At 59.5% G+C, this 17,770-nt stretch overlaps 1 protein-coding gene across 12 annotated transcripts in view; it reads right to left on the reverse strand.

The window, feature by feature from the left end:
• Window positions 1–502: 502 nt before the first annotated feature.
• The window catches only part of BIN1 (bridging integrator 1), a 55,190-nt gene continuing 37,922 nt past the window's right edge, over window positions 503–17,770 (reverse strand). For 4 of the 12 annotated variants that reach the window (XM_047083985.1, XM_047083986.1, XM_047083987.1 and 1 more), the window contains exons 7-16: window positions 15,477–15,562; window positions 15,195–15,270; window positions 13,778–13,860; window positions 10,519–10,663; window positions 9,056–9,184; window positions 4,514–4,621; window positions 3,503–3,592; window positions 3,139–3,249; window positions 2,735–2,836; window positions 503–1,183 (exon numbers count right to left, since the gene is read on the reverse strand). In XM_047083985.1, coding sequence (XP_046939941.1) covers window positions 1,076–1,183; window positions 2,735–2,836; window positions 3,139–3,249; window positions 3,503–3,592; window positions 4,514–4,621; window positions 9,056–9,184; window positions 10,519–10,663; window positions 13,778–13,860; window positions 15,195–15,270; window positions 15,477–15,562 — 1,038 coding nt within the window. In that variant the 3' untranslated portion in view covers window positions 503–1,075. Of the gene's footprint in view, window positions 1,184–2,734; window positions 2,837–3,138; window positions 3,250–3,502; window positions 3,593–4,513; window positions 4,622–5,584; window positions 5,609–6,110; window positions 6,219–9,055; window positions 9,185–10,518; window positions 10,664–13,777; window positions 13,861–15,194; window positions 15,271–15,476; window positions 15,563–17,770 lie in introns of all 12 variants that reach the window. The other 8 variants (XM_047083993.1, XM_047083994.1, XM_047083995.1 and 5 more) reach the window with 4 other exon arrangements.

The following is a 17,770-nucleotide window of genomic DNA, read 5'->3' on the forward strand; positions in this document are numbered from 1 at the left end:
TGGGCTGACTTGTCTTTACCGCCACCAGGCTCAGACCTTCCCATGCACCCGGGGCCAAATGTTCGGGTTCAGAACCTAGTCCCACTGCTGATCAGCAAGCAACTGAACCTCCCTGGGCCTCAGTTTCCTCATCTGGGAAATGGAGTCTCTGGCACCTGACCTCCGAGTTCTCACATGTATTAAATTAATAAATAAGGCGGCAGGCAACTGAGTCTTCAAGCCCCCGATCTCCTGTATCCCAACCAACCACCACTAAAAACGCTAGGGGGCAGGGGCTGAAGCGCTCCGCAGGGTCCAGACCCAGAAGAGCTCTAAAGGAAGTGTTGTCGGGCACACCGTAGCTGCTGGGGCCACAGCCAGAATGCAGCCTCCAGCCCAGCAGCACCTGCCCTGGCAGCAGGTTAAGGGGGGTGGACTGTCCCAGTAGAAAAAGCCACCGATAATCACGGTTCCATTGCACTGCAGACAGAAACAGAGGGAGAACAAATACAACGAACACACATTTTCTGAGGGTTTTTGTTCAGTTTGTTTCATTTAGTTTTGAACACTAAGGTTTATTTTCAAACAGCACACAGACGGTCTGCGGGGCAGGGCCAGGCCAGCCTGATGTCTGGGCCCCCAGGTCTCTGGAGAGACCCGACCCCACCCACAGCAGCTGCCAGGAGAAAGAGGACACTTGCCCAGACTGCTTGGCCCGAAGCTTCAGGCAAGCGAGGCGGCTCAGCGGCCCCCAGGCCCCGGCCCTGCGGCCAGGCACACATGCGGGCGCGGTGGGAGGTGGGGGCGGCCAGGAACTCAACTAGGGGACACGGCAGCTTCAAGAACACTGGTGATGCCACTGGACTCGCCGAAACCAGACTCTTTGGAACACAACCTAATCCCTGGGAGAACACCTCTTGGCTTAGGTCTCTCTCTCGATTTCCCTTCGCTTTTCAAAAGTTCAAAAACAAAATCAGGAAAAAAAAAAGAGAGAGAAGAAAGAAAGAAAGAAAGGGAAAGAAAGAAAGAAAAACACACACATTTTTTGTGAAAAGGTGTTCTCCACACGCCCAGACAGCTGCAGCAGCTGCTGCCCTCACTGAACCCGCTCGGTGAAGTTCTCGGGGAAGACGCCCCGACATTTCTCCAGCTCTAGGTGCTGGTTCCAGTCACTCTCCTTCACGCCCATGAGCCAGCCTTCATCCTGAGAGCAAAACAGGGCACCCAGGTCACACAGGGATGGGGACGGAGCGCACTCAAACCCTACAGGACATGGGGCTCACTTAGGATCTGCTGGGAGGATGTCCCCTCCTCTGCCTGATCATTTCCTCTAGCCTGTCACACCCAACCTGAAAGAACGCCTCCTCCAGGCAGCATTCCTTGCCATCCCAGACCCAAACCTGCCCAAGCCAGGAGACATCCGCCCTTCAGCATGTGGATTTAACTGTCATTGGGGTGAGTTCTCCTCTCTCTACAAAGGCAACCTAACTGCTGTGCTGGTCTGAAAGTGTCTAAAATCCCTCAATCCCAGGCCAAGGAGTTTCTCACTGTCTGGTGCTCACAGAGCACATTGGCTGTCCTTCCAGACTTCTACAAACAATACCAGAAGTTTCTGGTGAGCACTGACCAGTTAAACGCACCTCAAGTGACCCAAGGCCACCCCATCAAGCCCTCAGACTCAAACCTGGCCTTTGCTTTCATACTGACCCCTCACAGGGACCATCTACCCAAGTCCTGGCAGTGTTCCCAGCCCCAGACCCCGATCCCTAGGTCCACAGGGACCATACACCTCTGGCCGTGGCAGATGCCATCACTGACCTTGCTCTGCCTGGGACCTCCCTAGGCCTTTGTTACGTCATTACCTGCCTGTCACAGAGCCTATGTATGTCTTTTTTGAGCCTCATCCACCCACCCACATGACCCCCACTGTGGGCTGGGGGCCAGGACTCCACTTAAAATCCCGCCTAGCCCAGGGCTGGCCCCCAGAAGACCAGTGGAGACCCAAGGGTTGAAGGAAGCTGTTAGATTTAGCACTGGGCCCAGGAAACCCTCGGCACTCAAACCTCCTGGCCTGAACCCGAGCAGCCTGTCAGAATGTAGAGGGCAGTCCCCGCTCTGCGCCAGCCCCAGTCTCGGCTGGAGCTCACTGTGACATTAACTAACCAGGAGGAGCCACAGCAGAGGGAGGGTCTGGGAGGTATCTGGCCTGGGAAACAGCTGGGGACACAGTTGAGGGTGTTCAGGGGGGCCTGCTGGAACCCACACACTGTGCCTGTGGGCAGAGGGCAAGGCCAGCCTGGAGGAGGCGGCCCAATGTGACGCTGCAGAGTGGGCACCTCGCCAGCTCACTGCCGAGCAGGAGGGCTCACAGAGGGGTGGCCAGGGATCCTGTCCCAGGAGAGAGGAGGCCGTGGAGGACAGGGGCAGGGAAGGGAGGAGGGGAGAAAGAAAGCCACTTGGATGCAAAAAACTGAGAGAAAGGCAGAGCCCAGGAAGGAGAGCTGACCGAGGAAACAGAGAGAGAAGACCGGGGTAGGGGATGTGATGGCCCAGGAAAGGGGCCAAAGGGAAGGGAGAGAGAGTGGGGGAGGTGAAGGGAGGGGAAAACGAGTCAGGGGAGAAGGGCACAGAGACAGAGAGAAGGAGCTAGCAGGAGGAAGGAAGAGCAGCCGGCGCTGTGCCTGCAGGTCTGTAGCTGGCTGGTCTCTGCTGCCCCCTGCTGGCCACTCCCGCCTCAGCCAGCCAGGGCCCTCACCTGCTCCTCAGGGTTCTGGAAGGGGATCACCAGTACCACATCACCAGCCTTGAGCTGCAGCTCATCCGTGTCGGTGGCCACGTAGTCGTGCTGGGCCTGTACCTGCAGAGGTTGGGGAACAGCTCAACACCCCTTCCCGCAGACGCCTTTGGTCCCCCCCTGCAACCTAGCACAGTGCACCAGGCCTTGTGGGGGCTTCAGCGTGCTGACAGGAGATCCTGAAAGCTCAAGACGCCACCCCGCCCACTGGGTAGCAGGGGGAGTGGGGGCAGGGGAACTCTGGGCAAACCCACATAGCCTCCCAGCTCAGGGTCTTCATCTGTAAAAGGGGGTGACCACACCGCCAGGGCACCGTCGGCTCAGATGGCAGCAGAGGCTGTGGGGTCAAGCTGGCCCGGGCGTACCTTGAACATGAACCCCGGGGGCAGATCCAAGCGTCCTGCCCCACCGCTGCCCTCCACGGTGCCATTCACGGTCGCTGAGAAGGTCTCTACCACCACGGCAGGGAGAGAGCTCTGAGGGGAGGAAGCACAGTCAGCGTGGTAGGGGAGTGGGTCCCAGAGGGCAGGGGCCACAGGGGCAAGGGAAGGGGAGGGTCTCTGTGACTGATGCCAGATTGGTCTGCCTCCGGGTTCCTCGACGGGAACTATGACCTGGACCAGCACAGAGCAAGGAGCACAGGGAACACACAGGGCTAGGGAGCCACAAGCGGGAGGGCGGGCAGACAGCAGGAAAGAAAAGACAGGGTCTTGGTCCCTGTCGTCTTACGGAGGCTGCTTCACTTGCTGCTGTCTCCCCGGGCTCCTGGGCTCCAGCCGCAGGTCGGGTCCCACCCGCCACCTCGGAGGCCTCTGCTGGCTGCAACACAAATGCCGGCATGGGGTCAGACACGGGACGGATGCTGTGACCAGGACAAGGAAAGGGCCATGGACAGCAGCAGTGTCTAGAGCTGGGCAGTACAGGGAGCTCCTGGAGGAGAGGCTGGGTGCCTGTCATGGGAAGCTGCTGGAGAAGGTGCTGGCAGCACAGAGATGCCAAGTGACGTGCCACACAGGCCCCTGGATGCCGCCCCGACCTTCCCTCACAGGCCCTGTCCTCTAAGGCCAAGGCCTGGCCAGGCCTCAGTTTCTTCCCACCTGCCTGGCCTGCTGGCTGAGCCATGAGACCCCCACGATCGGGAACAGCAACAAGTGCCTGTCCCTGGCCAAACAACTCAGGGCAGGCTGGAGCAGCCTTTGCCCAGCCCTGGACACCTGCTCCCCAAGGAGGGGGCAGCACAGTGTTGGGCACCATGGGGGGAGGGGCCTGGCCAAGGCAGAGTGGACACTGTCCAGCCTCAGTCAGGCTGACCTGGGCCAACACTCACACTCGGCCACTTCCGAGCTCTGGGCACAATCAATCACTCAAGCTTTCTAGCCCCCACTTCCTCATCTGTAAAAGGAGGAAATGTCTAGGTTAGGGTGAAAGTTAAATGAGAAAATTCTGGAAAGTACCTGCCACAAACAGAGAGATGCTCTGAACGCTCCTCCCTCCCACTGCAGGAGGCCTAAGCTGGGAGGCTGGGGTGGGACTGGCAAGGGGGAGAGGGGCCAATCTGGCCTAAATCACAGCGAGCAGGAGTGGTAAGCCCCATCCTAGGGGCCTCCTGGTTCACCGCCCTGACCTCACCCTCAGGCCCACAGTGGCCTTGTCCATCCTGTGCCTCCTCCTCCAGGCTCTTCCTCACTGCTACACCCCCAGGGACTGGGGACAACTGGGAGCTGGCAGATGGGCACTTACTTGGGCAGGCCCCGGCTCGGCCGTCTGGCTGGGCCAGGCCACAGCAAAGGTGCCCTCGGCAGCACTGGGCTCCCCGGAAGGCAGGCTGCCAGCTGGACTCTCTGTGGGCTAGTGATGGGCCACCAGGGAGAGCAGGGCGGGAGGGGTGGAAGACCAGGGAGGAGGGGGTGTTGGGCAAGGGCACAAGACAAGAGAAGAGAGTCATGAGCGGCCCAGCGTTGGCAGAGGAGAGACTGGGTGCCTGCGGCGGGCAGCCTGGCCCATCAAGGGACACACACGGACCCTCTGAAGGGAAAACCACTCCCACCTCCTTGCTCCTACTCCTGACAAAGGGATGAGCAGGCGCAAACGAGCCACACGCGGCTCAGCACCCACCAAAGACCCCTCGCTAAAACGGCTGCCCGTGCCAGGCTTTCCTCTGGCCTCCTCCACAGCAAGGCTATTCGGAGCCTTCAAGCTCCTGGGAGAAGTGCTTCCAGCACTCGCACACAGCGGCTCCTGCTCCTTCAGAAGCTGCATAGTGGTAGTGCGGCCCCACGCCCTCCCTGAGCCTCGTGCCTGAGCCCCCAGGTGATGAGGACACCTGCCCAGCAGGCCTGCTCGCATAAGGGCACCTGGCCTCACCCTGCTTCTCCTGTCCCTCGAGCCACCCTCCTCCTGTCCTCTATCCCAACGTCTCCCCGACGCCGCTGCCCTGTAGGATCCCCACAAACACAAACCTTCTCAAGGACGAAGACCCTCCACCCCAAGGCTGCCCTGCCTCGCAGGCCGCAGCCCAGCAAGAGGACACCACATCCATCCTACGGGGCCACTCACGGACCCCACGACTGAGCCAAACCACAGAGGACCTTCTCTGGCTAAACCGAAGAGCCCCTTCCCCGCAGGGCCTGGCAGAGGGGAAGCAGTGGGACACCTGGAGACAGGCAGTGACGGCCAGCTCCTGCGCACATGAGCACCAGCCGGGGCGTGCGTGTGTGTGCACCTGTGAGCAGGCCAGGTGCAGGACCAGGCAAGGTGGGCCGGGGAGGAGCAGCTCCCCCTGGGGGTGGGCACAGAGCAAACACAGCTTACCTCCCAGAGGTCCCATGGAATTGACTAGGCGCAGCAGAAGGGGAGAAGGACAGAGTTAGTGCAAAGGTTAGTGACAGGGGGCAGACGAGCAGTCCCCAGGGACCCCCACCCCAAGGCCCTGGAGCCCAACGGGCTCAGGGCAGCACGGAGCCAGGCTCCAGGGTCTCCAGGGGGCCAAGTCCTGGACACCTGCCAGGGAGTGCCCAGACACAGAGCCGCTGCCAGGAGAGGGGCAGGAGGCTGACCGAGGCCGCAAGTTACCAAGTGCGTGTTCAGCTGACCTTCCTCCCGAGGGCCCTCTCCCTGACACGTGTCTGCTCTTCCCCTCCTCTTGCGCAGGGCCAGGGGGCGATAGGGGGCCAGGGCACCAGGGGAAGGGCAATGAGTGGGAGGAAAGCCTGTTGACCCCAGGACCCTAAAGGCCTGGTGGCTTAGATGGTCACCCATGGCCAGACATGAGCCCACGGCCCGGCGCCCCAGAGACCCGCAGGTCCGCAGGTGGTGGTGGTGGCGGGCTCAGACCAACCTGACCAGAGGGTGTGGGCGCCTTCACGGGGCTCGCCACAGGCGGGAGGGGGTCAAAGTCCAGGTCCAGCAGACTGGCCTGCTCCGAGAAAGGCCCCGGGGCCTCAAACTTGGCAGCAGTGGCAGAGGAGGAAGGCAGTTAGTGACAGGCTGGGAGCACTCCACGGGGAGCTCACGGCAGGCACACACGCTCACGTCCACCTCACACGTGGGAGCACTGCCCCCACCACGACTCTGGCACGAGCTCCACGCACACAGGACCGCACCCGCCACCCCCCTCAGACATCAGCAGCAGGCCCACTGGGGTAGCCACCCACCAGCCCAGCCCAGCCAGAGGTCTGTCTTGTCCTGCAGACCGCGGTGGGCTCCCGGTGCATGCTCCTCTCTGCTCCCCGCACCCACAGGCTCTCCCAGCCTCACCCTTGCCCCCCCAGAAGCAGCACAGTCCACCGCCCTCCCTAGGACAGGCCCCCCTCGCTGCCCCACACAGCTCACCTGTGGTGACACCCACCCACCCGCCAGCTCCACAGAGTGAGGACAGGGCTGAGCCAACACACACCGCCTGGGAGCCAAATCTTAGGTGTGGGTTCCCCAACACTGGGGGCACCTGTACTCAAACCGCAGGCCCCACCCCCAGAGACTCCCGTTCAGCAGGCCTGAGTGCAGCCCAGGAATGTGCTGGTAACAGGCATGGCCCCAGGAGACTGCCCACGTCCACCTAAAGCCTTGCGTCTAGAAGGACCCAAGACCTGGGTCCTGGGGAAATGGGTTCCCCAGATGGGACTTCACAGCGGAGCTGTGGCCTGTCAGCAGAGACCTGAGACTCTCAGTTCTGAGAACACTAGGTGCCAGCTGTCCCACAGCTCAGGGGACAAGGCACAGACCTCGGAGAGCCCGGGCTGAGTGGTCTCACTTCCTGGACACGGGGCCCCAAGTCCCAAGCCCCTGCCCCAAGCCCACCCCCAGCTAGTGACTTTCCCTAGGTTGATCCCTGTCTAATGAGGCTGGGGTTGGGGCCACTGCTCTGTCCCCATGACCCTGCCCTCTCTAAGTGAGTGAGTGCTCAAGACACCGTGGGTGCATGGCCTGTAGGTGCCCCACCACCCCTGCCAGCTGGTAGCAGTGTTTCTCTCCCCCAAGTAGCCCTGCCACCAGCTCCTTCTCAGAGGTCACTCAAGCCCAGACAGCTGCCCTCTTGTGCTCCAAGGGGACAGGGGCACCAAAGGGCAGACCACATCCTCCCTCCCTGCCTCCCAGCGAGCCAGCTACCCACCATGCAGGACCACAACTGTCCTCCGGTGCAGGGATGCAGGCTATTCACCTCAGCCCTGCCCAGCAGCCCTGTGAGCACAGCATCACAGACAGCCTGCCCCAGCCCCCAGCAACAGCACCCATGGTGTAGGCTTCCCACCTCCGGGCAGAGACCTGGCTCCCTGGAGTGGGCAGAGCGGGTAGCAAGGAGGCATGCGGTGAGCACAGAGAGGCCAACACGCTCAGTGAGGGCGGTGTGGCTGCCGGGCAGGCCTACAGGGTCCTCGCCTGCTGAACGGGGGCAACAATCCCCTCCTAAGAGCTCAGGTGAAAACCCAACAAGGTCATGTCGATAAGGGGCTGGCACCATCCCCTACTGAGCGTTTCCTAGCGCTCTGCGTGACCCCGTGTCCCTCATGTGCACCTCTAGGGTGGAGGCCTACTCAGGCTGGTGAGCGCTCCCGCAGCGAGCTGTCCTGGAGGTCATGCCACCCGGTGTCCTCTCCTCTCAGAAGCCCCTGAACCGGCCTTGGTCACCTTCTAGACAGGGGCTCCCAGGCCTGCCGAGCCCGAGCCAGCAAATCACCCACCTGCCCACCCAGCCACCCCATACCGGAAGTTCCTATTTCTAACTCAGAGAACTCTGTCCCGGCTTGAAGCCCACTCAGCCTTAGGCCACTCTTAGCAGAGATCACCATCCTCGGTTCCCAACCGCCTCTCCTTCCACACTCACCCTCTGCCCTGCACCGCCTCCCCCGCCCCCCAACCCCAGGCCTCTGAGCTTGTGCAAAGGAGCGGGCAGGAGGCAGCAACCAGAGGCCCTGGGCAGAGTAGTTCTAGGGCAGCCCTCCAGCACGGGCCAGCCACAGCCTGGGATCAGCAAGCCTGCACCACAGGCGAGGCCGTAGTGGGAAGGGCCATGGCTTCGAGGCCTGGAGGGCAGGCTTGGAGGGCTGAGCACACGGTGGCCTCTGTGAGCCCATCTGACCTTGTACAGCCCACGTCCGTGCCCCAGCAGTAACCTTCCTGCTCAGCCCTCCTTCTGTCCACCTATGGATGAGCATTACATGCCTTCTCAGGACACTTCCGAGCAGCAGCCTTGCTCCGTGGCCCAAGCACTGTCCCACTCCTAAGGCCAGTCGGCATGTCTGGGAGCTACAGTCTATGTGCCTTGGCCAGACTTTCCAGGGCCTTCCCAACTGTGTTCCCCCCTGCCTCCTCTCACTGCCCCACTGCTGCACTCTGCACGCACTGAACTCTGACCTCCTGAGCCCATGTCCTACCCCTCCCGACGTACACACACACTGTTGACTCTGGCTAAAGCAATGTGTCTACTTGCAGCCACCTGGCAAATGTCACCTGCTCCAGGAGGCCTTTCCTGGACTGGCCGGGATCCTCCCTGCTGATGCCTCTTCAGCCATCGCACCAGTGGAAGCATGAGGCCACTACCAAGCTGACCGGCTGCCCGAGGACCACCCGCCTGTGTCCCTGCATCTAGCCACAGTCCATGCTCAGAAATGGATGGGGGAGGATGAACGGAGGGGTGGATGAATGAGCAAGGGGGAGGCTCTGGGCCAACCTCTCAGGCCAGATTCTGGCTCTTGAGGCAGAGGCGCAGGGCATGGGATGAAGGAAGAAGGCCATGCATGTCCCGAGAGAGTAAGAGAGAGCTGGGCCGCGGTGGCCGCGGCTGACCTGGGAGGGGGTGGTCACGCTGATCTCAGGGACAAACGTGTCATCAAACAGGCTGAGGATCTGCTCCTGCTTGACCTCCTTGGACGGGGTGTGTTTGGGAGGTGGAGGGACTGGTGGCCCTTTCCGGAGCTGTGGGTCGGCAGCAGGTGAGGGGCCGCACAGCGAGGCACAGCAGAGCGTGGGGGTGGGGGAGGGGGGACAGACAGAGACAAAGCCACGGTTAGTCACACCCCAGGCCCTGGCCCCACCCAGGCAACTGAGGAAGACAAGAAGAGTCACGGCTGCCTGAGGCGCAGGACCACAGGGCCACCCCTAGAGGGAGACTGAGGCAGGAGGTCCAGAAATGCTGCGCAGAGACAGAGTGGATGACAGAGAAGGGGACAGGAGGGGGAAGAAGTGAAAGGAGAGAGACAGGGAGGGAACAGAAAAGAAGAGGAGAAAGAAGGGAGAGCCCGGGGGCAGGGCGGGGAGGGGGCTGCAGGTCTGGGCTGTCACCCACCTGGGTGAGACACTGAGGAGAGAAGCTGTCGCTGAGAAATAGCTATGACCTGGGCTCTCTGTCCTTTCAGGACCCTCTCTGCATCTCCTGCGGGAGGGGCCCATGCTCTCTTGTCTGTCACCCGTGGAGGTCAGCACGGAGCAGGAGCCAGGGCCCAGCAGAGGGCCAGGCAAGATGGCCACACACCTGCCCATGGAGGGCCTCCAGCAAGTCAGGAACCATGCCCCGCCCCCCAGCCTTGGTTTCCTCACTTGTTGAGGTGGGGTGGGCATCTGCCTCACAGGGTGGCTGTGACGGTTTAATGAATGAAAATGTGGGAAGTGGTGGCATAGTGCTGGGCCCAGAGCAAGTGCTATTCAAGTGTGGGCTCTTGTCACACTCTTCACGTCTAATCAGCTGTGGGGCAGGTCATGGCCAACCACCAAGAGGGCTGCTGCCAGGAGCTGACAGCTGGGAAAGCCTATCAGTTCAGACGGGGCCACAGGCCAGCTCCTGGGGACATGGCAGAAAGCTGGAGAAACCTGGTGAGGGTAGGAGTGGGGGCCAAGCTTCTTGGGGGAGGCTTCTGGAAGCCCAGGGCCTGTGCCCCTTGGCTACTTCATGCTCCCCTCCCCGAGCCCTTTCCCTCGCTGACCCTGTGAAGGTCCTGCATGGCCTCATGCCAAGAGAGAAGGTGAGGAGGACAGAAAGCAATGGCCTCTGCAGATCTGGATGCCCTGGGGCTGAGGGCCCCAAGCCCCTTGTAGGGGGGGGGGGAGGAAGATGAGGAGGTCAGCAGCCCCAAGGGTCAGGGAAAGAGGGAAGGAGAGGGTGCTGTGGGAGAGCAGAGGGAGACACACGGTCACAGGCGTTCCCAGGAGAAGGCAGGGCCGCTGAGGGGAGCCCAGGCCGGTGTTGGGGAGAGGACTGGGAAGGAGAGAGAAGCAGGAAGAAGAGGGAGCAGGGGAGGGGGCACGGAGCCTACCTGAGACGGGGACTTGGGGAGGGCGGCCCCTGCTGCTGCTGAGCTAGGTGGCTCAGGCTCATGGTTGACTCTGATCTCCGGGGCGGCTGGGGAGCCATCTGGAGGAGGCGAAGGGCTCTTGTCCCCTTTTGCAGGGGCGTTGTCACTGTGGAGGCAAGACGGGGAGAAAGCTCAATGGAGGGAAGTCACTGCGTACAAAAGGGAATGTGCAAATGCACAGGTGTGCCTGTGATGGGATGTGTGCACGGATCTGTGTGGAAATGCATGTGCATGTGCGTATGAGCATGTGTCTGTTAACATGTGAATTGGAGAGCGTGTATGTGTGTGTGTTCACATAGATTCACCATGAAAATGCGATGTCCACGTGTGTACGAGTGTGTGTCCCCGTGCTTACAGGTGAGAAGTTCATGTATGCGTGATTCAGAATGGGTGGAAACAAAGGGGTGTGGGCACAGGGACTGCCTTGGAGACAGTGACGGCCCGGAAGGAGCTCCAAGCTGGAGGTCTTCGGTCCTCGGGGAAGCCACCCACAGGCCACTGCTGGGCTCCACCAGGAAGCCGAGCTCCACAGCACGAGAAAGCCAAACATCCTAGAGGCGAATGAGTCTCATCCCACACGTCCTGCAGCGGCCCCTGTGCCCAGCTGGGCCCCCCTCCTCAGCCAGCCCCCAAAGGCCCCGGCTGGCCTCCCCGCCAGTCCACCCACTCACACCGGGACACCGACCACTGCCCAACTCACAGGGCCCATGCTCCCACCCACACCGCGGTCACCATCCACACCTTTGCGCCTACAGGCCCTTTGGGGCAGAGGGCCACAGAGTGGCATCCAGGGGTGAGAGGCTGCGGTCTCTCACATGAGCACCACTTGGGAGCAAGGGGGCAGTAAATGAAAATGTACGTTTGTTCTTGCATAAGGAAACCATGGGACGGTACCGATAAAGACTAGCCACCGGCCGCAGATGGCTGTTGAAGGTTATATTTACATTAAGTGAAACTAAAAGTTCAACTGCTCAGTCACACTGGCCACATTTCAAGTGCTCACCAGCCTCCCAGGGCAAGTGTTGGACAAGGCAGTTCTAGAAGGATCCAAAGAAGCTACTGACCACATCGCCTGGGGGGTGGGGTGGGGCTGGAGGATGGTGTTGAGATGATGGGACAGACATCGTGGTCCCTTCTCATCTCTACTGAATTTGTGTTTCATGGGAATGTATTTGCCTCCTTAAAGCATACATATAAACATAGTATACACACACACACACACACACACACACACACACACACACACACACAGATTTTAAAACCCACCACTGTGCTACAAGACCCCCTTCCCCTTCCCCTCTCGCCGAGGCTCCTTTCTGGCTACATTCCTCCCGTTAACCTCCTGGTCTGGGCCACAGCCAGGTGGACGTGCTGTGGCACACAGAGGAACCCACTCAACCGAGTTCAGGCTGTCTGCCCTCCTCATTCCCACCAGATAGCCCCTGAGCCCTCCGACCCCACGACACACACACACAGGCCACAGCACAGCCCTGCTGCCCCGCCGGCTCCCTCCCACAGCAGCCCTGCTCGCAGCACCAAACAGGGGACACAGGTTAGGGGTTAGTGGCACCCTCGGAGCAGGATGCTAGGCGCATGCACAGGGGTCGGCCGGCCAGGTGCCGGCCCCAGACACCCCCACAATGCAGCACTCGGTGCCGGTACCTGTTCTTCTTTCTGAGCAGCCGGGAGAGCAGTTTAGTTTTCTTTCTGTGGGAACGGACGGGACGCAGAGGCCTTCATTTTGGGGAAACACCCAATTTGAGGCTGGCCTGCTCCCTTTCCTCATCAGCAACCCCTCTGCTCAGAGGGGTGCCAAGGGGCAAAGCCTCCCCTAAAGCTCAAAGGCCATGAAGAGGGCCTGACCCTGCCCTAACCCTAACCCCCATCGCCCAGTCCTGGGAACCCCACTGACCTGGGCATGCGGCCAGGCGCCTTGGAACAGAGCTGACAAAGTGAGAGGGTGCAGCCCCGAACCAGGGCTGACCAGCTGAGGGAGACTGCTGGCCACCCACCCTGCCTGTGGTTCAGCACACGGGGGCTCTGGGGGCCCACAGTGCCTGGAGGGGGGTGCAGCTGGCCGCTGGGAGGCCTCTGAGAGGAGGCAACCAGGCTGCAAAATGGGCCACCTTGCAGTGAAGGAGGTTCACAGAGCTCCACTCCCCCCATCCCCTCCATTCCCCTCCCCATCCGCTCACACCAGCCTTCTCCCACAGGAAGACTGGGTCCAGCCGCTGCACTGCCCAGGTGGCCTCCATTCACCACCCTCCCATCTTACCTGTAGGCCCAGCACAGGGAGAGACCCTTCCTCCCTGCAGGGACCTGGCCTTGATTCCCCACCCGTACCCTGCCCCCTGCTCACCCCTTGGCCTCAGGGCCTCCTGTGGGCTCCTTTCTCTCAGTCACACACATTCTGGTTCATTTTCAGAGAGAAGAGGAAGAGCAACATTCCCTGAATAACTCCTTAGTCCTCCATGGCCCCCCAGTTGCCCCAAGACGCAGATAAATGTTCCCCGTTTCACAGAGAGGAAGCTGAGGTCCATCCATACCCTGTGGGCTGTGCTGTCACAGGTGCAAGCCAAAACGGAAGGGAAATCCCAGACAGGCTATCATTTCCCTTGACCCGCAGCCAGAGGGCAAGGCACTTCCCTCCTCCCTCACGGTTTCCCCTCAGGAAGCAGGAATCTCCTCGCAGCTGGAGGGGACCCTGAGAGGCCAGACCAGGCCAAGGACAGGAACAAGGATGATTTTGTGTGTGCCCAGGATGCCACCATCCAGGGACTTGGGCTTTCCCAGGAGCAAGGAAAGGAAAAGGTGGCACTACGCCCCTGCTGGGGGAGGAAGGCTCCCCTTCCAGGTGGCTCCGCACCAGCACGGAAGCTTGGAGTCCCCGGGCCCCACCTCCAAGGCTTCGCAGGCACCCTGGCTGCTGGGCTCCACAGGAAGGGAAGCCAGGCCCAGGCCCAGGCCCAGGCTCAGGTGTCAGGTGACGCTCAGACTGTCCAGGAGTGCTCCTTCTCTGATGCCACACACCAGAGGAATGTGGGGTGCCCTAACCTGTCCCCCTGAGCACAGAGAGGCCAAACCCCCAGGGCGGGGCAGACACAGCCCTGCCCTGGTCTTCCAGGAATGAGCAAGCTCTGCCCCAGGACCCTGCCCCAGACCACACCTCCCTCCACCCCACCCTCAGCCAGACGGCCAGACAGTGCTGGGCTACACGCACCTGGGCTGGGCCTTGACTGTGAACGTGTTGCTCCCGTGCTGCTTCTCCAGGCTAACCAGCACATCGTTGAGGTTCTGGTTGAGCTGCAGGGGGACAGCAAGCAGGTGGGGAGAGCCTCTGGGGCCACCAAACACCTCTGTCTCTCCAGTAACATCCCTGCTCCTCCCCATACCTAACCCCTTCTTGCACCCCGTCCCTTACCAGGAGTAGGGAGCTGGGAATTGCACACCAAACCCAGAAAAACGAAGGGGAAGAATGGAGGGAGTGGGCTACATTACTAATCGTTACTGCTTCTGAGGACCATCCTCTCTCTTCTTTCTACTTGTAGAAATTTCCTAAAATGCCTCATGCAGCTTGTACAGTTTTTAAATGTTTTTAAATTGTTTTTGCAAACTAACTGTTGATTCTAATTGTTAAGGTCATTGTGCCAAGATGTTTTCAGGCCACCCTACAACTGCCAAAGATTTCACTAAAAGCACAGACAGGATAGAAGAGGTTTATCCCGTGTACACAGTGATTCTCACTCCTGAAAAAAATTTCCCTCTTTCGCTTTGACCACTAGGAAGCTAAGAACTGAATTTTCCTCCTACTTTACATAAATGTTTTCTTCCTCCAAACACCTCTTCCCTTTTTAAACTTTTCATAAGTTGTCTCAAATGTTTAAAGGCAGGAAGGAAAAGAATGGGAAGACCTAAAAGGCAGGAAATCATAGTCAGGGTGGTGGCTCAGGAAGAGACCCCAAGCTGCTGCTTCTCCTCCTGCCCTGGGCCTGGACTCCACCGCCATCACTTGGTTCTTTTGGGCCCAAGAGACAGAGTCAGTGACCCCTCGAGTGCACGGAGGGAGGGGCTGCCAACACTGGGTCTCTCCAACTCTGCTTTGTAGTTTAACTGCCAGTTAAAATGAAAATAATACAACATAGGAATTCAAGCTAATCAGACCCCTTCTTACCCCGGATTCTGGCAGATAAAACAGACGCGTTTCAATGTCTTAAGAAACATGAGAAAAAAATTGAGAAATTCTAGGAACTTATTGACTATTTGCCTACGAACGGGGAAAGGGCCAGCATTCTCAGAGCTCCCTGAGCCAGTGTCGCCTGAGAACACACTGAAACCTCAGGAGGGGCTGGTTCCATCCAGGCAGGGAGGATAGGACGGGGCAAGGAGGGGGCAAGGGCCAGGCATGTGGGCCCTGCTCACAGCCTCCCCAGCACTCCCACTGGGCCTGGACGCTCTAGAGCGGCGAGCTCCTGGAGGCCAGGACCAGGCGGCTCTCCCCAAGGCCCAGAGGCAGCACTGTGGTTACTAGTGTGCACCAAGCCCCAGCAGGAAAAGAGGGAGCTTGGCCGGCCCCGTCCTTGCCTCTGACCCTGGCCCTTGGCAGCAGAGCGTGGCCCAAAGGGGTCACCGGGACCTACCTTACTCATCTCCTTGTGGAAGTTCTCCTCCAGGCCCGCAATGCTCTGGAACGTGTTGACATAGAAGCCTACACGGCTGCGGGAGAGAGGGAGGGAGGGGCAAAGAGAACACACAGGTCAGCGGGCGGCCCAGGAGACACACACACACCGACACACCTCCACCTTCACCTTCACCAGAGACACCAACTGTGGGAGGGCACAGGGCACAGCGGACAGACATCCTCAGGAGGGAGGCCAAGGCTCAGCGCCACCACCTCTGGGGACTCACCCCTGGGGACTCACCTGTTCCACAGGGACGGCAGCTCTTCCTGTAGGTCCACATTCATCTCCTCAAACACCTTCTGGGCTTTGATGAGCTCCTCCTCTGCCTGAGGGGCAGGACCCGTCACTCCTCGCCCCTCCGCCAGGCCTCTGTCCCAGCCAGCTGGGACCGGGCCAGGCCCACCCGCCCCCCAAGACCTGCTTCTCCCAACCTCCCACCCCCGAGATCTGCTCCCCCAACCTCCTACCCACTCGCTCAGATCTGTTCCCCCAACCTCCCACCTCCCGAGACCTGCTCCCCCTAACCTCCCAGCCCCAAGATCTGCTCCCCCTAACCTCCCACCCCCATGGTAAAAGGGACACCCCCGCCCCACCCACCCCCACCCGCGTCAGGCCAAGGTGGGCCAGGAGGGAGAGGAGGAATGAGCAGGGCACAACAAGAAGGCTCCAGACAAGGGGCCCAGAGGCTGGGGCACAGGAAGGTCACAGACCCAGCCCAGCAGGGACCCTGACCACTTACACGTGAACCCTTCTCAGACTAAGTGTCAGCCTGCTGCCCAGCTCCCTTGGCCTTGTCCTTGCTGTCCCTGCCTGAGTACCCCTTTCTCAGAGTAGGCTCCTACTCAGCCCCAGCCCCCAGCCTGCATTTCACCTCCCTGGAGGAGGTGGTAGCAGCATTTCCTCTGTGACCTGTCCCCACCACACAGAGTCCAGAGGCAGCTGCTCAGGCATCCAAGCAGGACAGGGGAAAGATGGGGGTGAGGGCAGGGCCAGGGGAGGAGGGAGCTAGGTTGCCGGGCAGGGTGCCAGGGCTCACCCCCAAAGCCCTCACCCTGGCAGGGCCAGCCCAGTGCCCTCCAGACCCGCTCACACCCACCAGGTGGCGCTAAGGCCCCATCCCAGAGCTGAAGGCGGAGACTGGTGAGAGTGGCAGTGAGTCACAGACCCCAGGCAGAGAAGGGGCTCTGCTAGCTCATTGGGAGGACACTGCTGGAAACAGTGACTCAGGGGGGTGACTTGGATTCAGAGTCTGAGTCACATCCCAGGAACGCAGCAGGCCCCTCCCCGGGGAACACTCCCCACCAGCAGCCTTACATTCTCAGGCCTCTGGCAAAGGCAGCCACCTGACCAGAGCGACAGACCAGAGCCACAAAGCACACGATTTCCGCAGCCCACCCAGCTGTCCCATCCAGCTCCGGGCCCACTATCCCTGCTGTTCCCTGCCAGCCCAGCCTCGGGGATGGGCGTGAGGCTGGAGGAGTGAGGGACCACCCTGCTCCTGATGACAATTATCTTCAGGTTGCTGGAGCTTGCTAGAATAAGCTCCTTGCCTAACTGTTTAAAATCTAACTTAAAAATTAAAGGTGGAATAGGGAAAGAGAGAAAGAAAGAAAGAAAGAAAGAAAGAAAGAAAGAAAGGCAAAAGAAAGACAGAAAGACAGAAACACGAAAGAAAGAAAGAAAGAAAGAAAGAGAAAGAAAGATGAAAGAAAGACAGAAAGACAAAAGAAAGACAGACCGAAAGAGACAGAAAGACAGAAAAACAAAAGACAGAAAAGAAAGAAAGAAAGAAAGAAAGAAAGAAAGAAAGAAAGATGAAAGAAAGAAAGACAAAAGAAAGAAAGACAAAAGAAAGAAAGAAAAACAGAAAGAAAGAGAGAGAGGGAGGGAGGGAGAGAGAGAGAAAGAAAGAAAGAAAGAAAGAAAGAAAGAAAGGAAACAGAAAGAAAGAAAGAAGGACAAAAGACAGAAAGATGAAAGAAAGACAGAAAGAAAGAGACAGAAAGAAAGACAGAAAGACAAAAGACAGAAAGAAAGATGAAAGAAAAGACAGAAAGAGACAGAAAAACAAAAGACAGAAAAAGAAAGAAAGAAAGAAAGAAAGAAAGAAAGAAAGAAAGAAAAGAAAGAGAAAGAGAGAAAGAAAGGAAGTAAAGAAATGTCTGTCTGAGCATGCACGCCTCCGGCAGCTCTTGGAGAGGACCAGACCCAGCAGGCCCACCCTGCCGTACTCCACTGTCAGCCACTCAGGTAGGTACTGTGGGTCTGTAGAACCCACAGAATGAGTTCTGGCACTGTCACACACCCCTCCCACCCAACTGCCACGGGTCTGGCTGAAGACCCACATTCCCCAGGAGCTCTGGCACAGCTCCCGTACCCCCAGAGACCACCTCTCCATGGTGATTCGGCCACTACCCCACGACACTGGTCCTGACTCCCCAGACGAACAGCGGTGGCAATGACACTGAAGATGGCCTAGCAGCTCATTGCTGTAGGCCAAACTCTGTTCGCACGCCCAGCAATCCTGTGAAGAA

The sequence above is a fragment of the Lynx rufus genome, unplaced genomic scaffold, assembly GCF_022079265.1.
Source record: "Lynx rufus isolate CCGP_SWC_20201006 ecotype Redwood Valley unplaced genomic scaffold, mLynRuf1.p SCAF_2, whole genome shotgun sequence".
NCBI lineage: Eukaryota > Metazoa > Chordata > Mammalia > Carnivora > Felidae > Lynx > Lynx rufus.